The 7,665-nt window shown below is 36.0% G+C and overlaps 1 protein-coding gene across 1 annotated transcript; it reads right to left on the bottom strand.

The window, feature by feature from the left end:
* Positions 1-2,725: 2,725 nt before the first annotated feature.
* LOC136244656 (uncharacterized) lies at positions 2,726-7,343 on the bottom strand. Its single transcript, XM_066036212.1, has 2 exons — positions 6,537-7,343; positions 2,726-2,931 (listed from the first exon to the last, which is right to left on the bottom strand). The coding sequence occupies exons 1-2, from the start codon at positions 7,004-7,006 to the stop codon at positions 2,856-2,858; spliced, it is 546 nt and encodes a 181-aa protein (XP_065892284.1). The 5' UTR covers positions 7,007-7,343; the 3' UTR covers positions 2,726-2,855.
* Between the last annotated feature and the right edge of the window lie 322 nt (positions 7,344-7,665).

Below are 7,665 nucleotides of genomic sequence, written 5' to 3' on the forward strand. Positions count from 1 at the left end.
ACCTTAGCAAATTGACTGCAATACTATTTGTCACTATTGCAGTAGAATTCGTTACTTCTGCTATAGATTTCGTTGAGCCATTTAGGTACTCATATTTTATTAGCAAGAGTTCATAATATATATATATATATATATATATATATATATATATATATATATATATATATTGAGGAGAGTATCCTACTCTCATATACCCCTGTAGAAGGGTGTATCGTGTACGCCGTTATGACGAAATGCTTCCAATTTCTTCCATTTCTCTTTGCATAATTAATGATGCCATTAATTTAACATTGTATCGATTGAACGCATGCCTAACAATGTCGCTAGCAACCGAACTAACTCTAGCTTTCAGTGTTTCTCACCGAACTACAAGTGTGTCTTCATGGGTTTAGACAATTGTGTAGGCATTTCTTGCCAGGCCATTCGTGAATATGGATATCCTGAGCATTGCTAGTGCGGAACGGTACTAAATTAAATGATTCTGCACTTTTACAGCTGTTCGTACGTCACAAAACACAACATCTTGTCGTTACGTCGTAACTTCACGATGCACCCTTCTACAGGGGTATATGAGAGTAGGATACTCTCCTCAGTGTATATATTATGAACTCTTGTTAATAGTGATGACAAAATTTGCTGCAAATGTAACAAACTCTAATGTGATACAGTAGTACTTAAATCAAGCCGAATTCCAAGGCAATGAATTACAAAAGCAACAAATTCTATTGCAAATGTGGACTAAGTCAATTAACAAATTCAATAGCAAAATCCTATAATAATTTTAGTCCTCTAACAGTGTAAAATACATAAGCCTTTAAGTCGTGCAATGAAAATTTCAAAACTACAAGGTAACTTCTTCTAGCTGATCTTTCTACAGGACGATTTGTTTGTAGCTGAGTTCTCTACAGGGTGTTTGTTTGCAGCTGAATTCTCTACATGGTGGTTTCTTTATAGCTGAACTCTCTACAAGGTGACTTCTTCTAGCTGATCTCTCTACAGGGTGATTTGTTTGTAGCTGAACTCTCTACAGGTGATTTGTTTGTAGCTGAACTTTCTACAAGGTACAAACAAATCACCCTGTAGAGAGTTCAGCTACAAAGCAATCATCATGTAAAGAGTTCAGCTGCAAACAAATCATCCTGTAGAGAGTTCAGCTATGAAAAGATCACCCTGTAGAGAGTTCAGCTAGAAGAAGTCACCTTTCAGAGAGTTCAGCTACAAAACAACCACCATGTAGAGAGTTCAGCTGCAAACACATCACCCTGTAAAGAATTCAGCTACAAACAAATCGCCCTGTAGAGAGACCAGCTAGAAACAAGTCACCCTGTAGACAGATCAGCTAGAAGAAGTTACCTTGTAGAGAGTTCAGCTGCAAACAAATCACCCTGTGGAGAATTCAACTACAAACAGATAACCCTGTAGAGAGTTCAGCTAGAGTCAAGTCACCCATTAGAGAGAATCCTGTAAAGAGTTCATCTACGTACAAGCAGATCACCCTGTAGAGTGTTCAGCTACATTTCAAGTCACCCAGTTGAGAGATCAGCTGCAAATTATCCTGTGGAGATTAATTGACATGTAATAAATATATGCTCTCTTTTTATATTATGAACTCTTGATATATGCATTATATATATAATTTGTACATTTAGTAATAAAATCAGAATGAGTTAAAGTATTTATAAAATCTTCATCTTTTTCTTTTTCCTGTGGTAAAGAAAAATATATAGGTTAAAAAGCCCCAAAGCTGGCCATAGGCCGGCTTTGGGGTATACAAATACAAAAAGAAGTGAAATCTAATCAAAAACAGCCAAGCTGTAAAAAAAAGAGTGCGGCCCTTGAAAAGGCTATGGTGAAAAAAGATGTGAAATCCAAGGTGGCGGCCAAGAAATGGCTGTGATGGTAGGTTAATGGTAAAAATTTTAATAACGACAATTCAGGTGAATTTTGTGCCAATTGACCAAGCGGTACCAAATTCACCTGAATTGTCGTTATTAAAATTTTTACCATTAACCTACCATCACAGCCATTTCTTGGCCGCCACCTTGGATTTCACATCTTTTTTCACCATAGCCTTTTCAAGGGCCGCACTCAGTTTTTACAGCTTGGCTGTTTTTGATTAGATTAATTATACAATCATATTTATGTATGTGTAAATGTCTGCATGATTGTAGAAGAGAACAGTACAGTAACTGCAACACCATTTTTAGCATCATAATGCACTGAGAGTTGCTAATGTAAAGCTGATGTACTTGTTGGCCATTTGGAGAAAAAGTTAAATCATCAGTGTAGAAATGATTTCAAAGTTTCTGAATTGCAAAGAGACCATGAAAGTATTCCATCATGCAAAACATTCAACAATGAAGAAACTGAATTCAGCTCATTACACTACCCCATATCTTCAAGAAGCTGTTATCATCTCCAACTGCAACTCCACATCAATGAAGCAAAGCAGGACATCAGTATGCACAAGGACAATGTTGAATCCAAATTTAATAACACATTTGAAATGGGGTATATACAAAATAATGTGTTATGCAAAATTGCAATATACATGTATTGTACAACTTCTAAGAAATCAAGCACCTACTACTATTCAGCCATAATTGTTATGAACTTGTTATTTATTATTATTATTATTGTTATTGTTTTTCAGTACACAGACACAAAAAAAGGTACTGAAAGCCACTGAAAAATTATAATTGTTATTGCTGTAAAGCCTAATAAACATAAAAAATAACAACATAAGCTACAGAGGGTAATGCAAATGTACATAAAACTACATAAATATGGGTACAGGGAAAAATTTTGTGTATCACTCTACATACTACACATTTGTCAATGTTTACATCTATCAATTAGTCTTCAATCTCGTTCATCACTTCAATGAAGGATTCACGATAGTGGGTAGCTTCATCATCCTCAGTATCCTCACTGAATGTGTGAACAATAAAATAACAAGTATAGTAGCAAATTGTTTGTATGTAGCTAATATGATACAATTAAATATCAATTTATACTTAGTTACTATCATACATGCACATTCAGAAACGCTTTTATATATACTGTAAGTTGAAAAAATGTGTTTTTGTAACTATCAAGACACACGGTAGTGTGTCGTGCGGCCCAAGAAGCCGGCGCGCAACACCCGTGAGTATATTGACAGGAAGAAAGAAAACGCAATTTTCGCACCTCCGTAGCTCTGTACTTCCTTAACGAAACAAGACGATTTTTTCAGTGGACAGTCCCTCCAACATCAGTACTCTACATTCCAAATTTGAGCGAAATTGCTTCACGCGTTCCCGAGATATGCGACTTCAAAAATTGGCTTAGTTTCTTCTTTTTTCTTCTTATTTTTCTTCCTCTTGTTGCACACTTACAAAAACCGCTATACAACGCGAACGCCATATCCGATTGCCTTGAAAGTTGGCACACAGAAGGGAAGTATAAAGGCGCATCTCGGTACCAACTTTGGCTGGAATACGATAAACAGGCAAAGAGTTATGAGCGATTATTCACGAAAAATAACACCAATATGTTGTCACGCCTACAGGGTAAACCGCGTATGGGAAAAGCTGAAAATTGGTGGGTGAATAGGTTAACTATTTAACCTCAAACCTTTTGTGGTTTGAAATAAATTGAGCTAAAAACCAGGAAGATACAACGACAAAATAAACAGTGTGTAACAACTACGCAATCGAGATTAGCTAATAAAAAAAACAAACAACGACTACTTGCCTCGCCTACCAGAAAAACCGCTTGGGGTAAAGCTTTGAAAATCACTGTACAGATGGAGTAATCATCTTAGAAAGGCTCATCAATGGTGAAGAAGAATCAGACTTAAAGCCACGGAGTTATAACACGAAATCCAACTTGGTGCAGCAAGTGCGAGATCGAGATACTCTAATAGAGCAGTCATCCTAATAGAGCAGTCACCCTGAAGAGAATTCAAGAGATCGGCTAGAAACAAGTAACTTATATAGAGATCAGCTACAAACGATTCACCCTGTAGAGAGATCAGCTACAAACAATTTACCCTGTAGAGAGATCAGCTAGAAGAAGTTACCTTGTAGGGAGTTCATGCAACTATGGAAAGAGATAGTTAAGCTAGAAGAAATCACCTTGTAGAGTTCAGCTACAAAGAAACCACCATGTAGAAAGTTCAGCTACAAACAAATCGCCCTGTAGAGAGATCAATAGAAGAAGTTACCTTGCAGAGAGTTCAGCTACAAAGAAACCATCATGTAGAGAGTTCAGCTACAAACAAATCTCCCTGTAGAGAGATCAGCTAGAAGAAGTTACCTTGTAGAGAGTTCAGCTACAAACAAATCACCCTGTAGAAAGATCAGCTAGAAGAAGTCACCTTGTAGAAAGTTCAGTTACAAAGAAACCACCATGTAGAGAGTTCAGCTACAAACTAGTGACCTTGTAGAGACATCAGCTAGAAAAGTTACCTTGTAGAGAGTTCAGCTACAAAGAAACCATTCTGTAAAGAGCCCAGCTACAAACAAACCACCTGTACAGAATTCAGCTACAAACAAATCACCCTGTAGAGAGATCAACTAGAATAAATTACCTTGTAGATAGTTCAGCTACAAACAAATCATCCTGTAGAAAGATCAGTTAGAAGAAGTTACCTTGTAGAGAGTTCAGCTACAAAGAAACCATTTTGAAAAGAGCTCAGCTGCAAACAAATCACCTGTACATAATTCAGCTACGAACAAATCACCCTGTAGAGAGATCAGCTAGAAGAAGTTACCTTGTAGATAGTTCAGCTACAAACAAATCTCCCTGTAGATAGATCAGCTAGAGAAATTACCTTGTAGAGAGTTAAGCTACAAAGAAACCACCATGTAGAGAGTTCAGCTGCAAAGAAATCACCCTGTAGAAAATTTAGCCACAAACAAATTGCCCTGTAGAAAGATTACTTAGATGAAGTTGCCATGTAGAGAGTTCAGCTACAAAGAAACTATTCTGTAAATAGCTCAGCTGCAAACAAATCACCTGTACAGACTTCAGCTACAAACAAATCACACTGTAGAAAGATCAGCTAGAAGAAATTACCTTGTAGATCGTTCAGCTACAAACAATTCACCCTGTAGAGAGAGCATCTAGAATAAGTCACCCTTGTAGAGTGTTCAATTACAAAGAAACTGCCATGGAGATTTCTGTAATCAATATTATGTATTATATTTATAATTTGTACATTTACTGATGAAATATTTAAAGTACATCTGCTTTATCTTTTCTTCTTCCTGTGGTAATGAAAATAAGATAGGTTAAAAAAGCCCCAAAGCAGCCATAGGCTGGCTTTGGGGTATACAAATACAAAAATAAATGAAATCTAATCCAAAACAGCCAAGCTAAAATTCACCTGAATTGTCGTTATTAAAATTTTTACCATTAACCTACTATCACAGCCATTTCTTGGCCGCCACCTTGGATTTCACATCTTTTTTCACCATAGCCTTTTTGAGGGCTGCACACTTTTTTTACAGCTTGGCTATTTTGGATTAGATTAGTAATTTCTCAAGAACACTTATACAATAACCACTCCTAGAAATACATTTATACACACATTTAACAAAACCATGTAGTATACGCAAGACGCTTAACAAATGAACACTCATGCAAGTATGTATGTATACACAAATTACTTGGTGGAAACGGCAACTAATGAAATCATTGGGCAGGAATGGTGTAATAAACCTTCACCAAGCTAAATAAACATTGCATTCATATGAATAGCAGGTCTTGTATAAATAATGCAATTAAGTACAGTAGTATACATACATCATAGGTGACAGATCAAGCAATACTACAAAAGGGTCAAATCAAGAACTTGTGTACTTCCATCCTTGAGTTACTAAATGTTTCTGAGGTCTCAGCTCACAGTGGGATAAGTAGACAGTTACTCATACCATGTACATTTATGAATGCTCATAGTAATACTATACAAGCTATGAAGTTGGGTAAGAGGGATGGACTGATTTTTCTCTGTCGACTCATGTCTGAATGGATGTCATAATCCTAAACCTACCATACTCATTTACACATTTTAGTATGACATCATTGATTTTGTGGATTATACAATATTGGCTTGCTCCTATTTTAAGCCAACAGCAAGCATGTCACTTTCAGTTTATGAAGATTATGATAAACCACAGACAGGTTTCAAGTTAGTTTATGCTAGTTTTATTCTTAAAGCATGTTAGATTTAGTGTGGTACTGCAGGTCTAAATTCTACACCCACACCAAGGCATGTTCACTTTAATTTGTTGAGATACATTTTGTGCCACCTACTGTACCCTGTTTTCAAAAGCCTGGTCACAATTCATAACCCATGAGGATTTATGCTAATCACACTGCAGTTACCAAAAATAATATTAAACTTCAAATTGGTTTTATTACGAGCTCCAGAATGCAGATATATTGCTGTATTGAGCAATGACTTTGGCATAGTCTGTGCCAGGTTAAAAACAGTCACAAATTAATTATCTGCATACCAGCTGTATACATAGATCAGCAGCATTACTTACATTTCGCATATGTAAGCATTGCTCCTGCAGCTATCATCAATAACACTATCAACAAAGTCTCTCATTGGTATCTCATTGTTGTCAATAGTAGTGTCTGGTTTAGGTGGTATACAGGTTCTGGTAACTTTTTTGATAGTCCCTTTATAAAGGTATATTTCCATCATCAGAAAAGCTCCTAATGGAAATAAAATTGTGATAAAAATAAATGATAACAACAAATCTTGCTCAAAATTTTCAACAAGTGGAAGCATAGAAACCACAATCATCAACTGTAAAATCATCCCATCAAACATGTTAAGCAAGTTGCTGGTATATGGTCTAATCGTCATATGTATTAAGGACATTACAGCATTTACAGTAATCAACAGATACTGGGTGGTATTATCATTAGATGAATTGGAAATGACTATTAGAATAATCACCAGTCGACATGACATGTAATAAGCTGCAAAACTACGATACTTGTCCATATAACATCCTTGAAACTGATCCAACAATGGCTTTATCCTGGTAAAATTTATCCTGTGATTCAGGAATGGCTCAAGTAGAAGAAGAAGTGGTAGACCTACCACAATAACTAGTGTACATAAAATAGCTGCAATAACATATGGTAGATGACGTCCATGAAAATACTCTATGTCAGGTGACAGGTAAGTGTAAACCTTACCTACATTATGAAATGTCAGTGATCTCAATAGTAGCAATGATGTTGTGGCAACAGAAGTATATGACAACAGTAAAAGAAAACATATGACATGGATAATTCCCCTACTTACAAATGCTGAAATCCTGTAAGATATACTTGCTGACAAGCAGATAAGAGATAAAATGATAGTGACAGCTAGTGGATGTACATAATGAATGAACTGTTGGTCAATTCCACTCATATTCTGTACCAAACAAAGTTGTCCCAAAAACTGTGGTGTCACCTTAGCAATACTGGACATAATGCTAACAGTTATAAACAATTCTTGTGTTGTGTACAAAGTATCGCTCAACAAAATATCCACCACACTATAGTAGTATGTAATAGCATACAAGTAACCAATCCCAACATGATAGTATGTCATAATAAACACTAATACAACTATAGCTATCCAGTATATGATCGATAATGTGACAATCAGTG

The sequence above is a fragment of the Dysidea avara genome, chromosome 2 (assembly GCF_963678975.1).
Source record: "Dysidea avara chromosome 2, odDysAvar1.4, whole genome shotgun sequence".
Taxonomy (NCBI): Eukaryota; Metazoa; Porifera; class Demospongiae; order Dictyoceratida; family Dysideidae; genus Dysidea; species Dysidea avara.

Coding starts and splice junctions, on each gene's coding strand:
- LOC136244656 (XM_066036212.1), bottom strand. CDS start 7,006: ATGGACAAGTATCGTAGTTTTGCAGCTTATTACATGTCATGTCGACTG. Junction 2,932..6,536: donor AATGCTTACATATGCGAAAT/GTAAGTAATGCT, acceptor TCACACATTCAG/TGAGGATACTGAGGATGATG.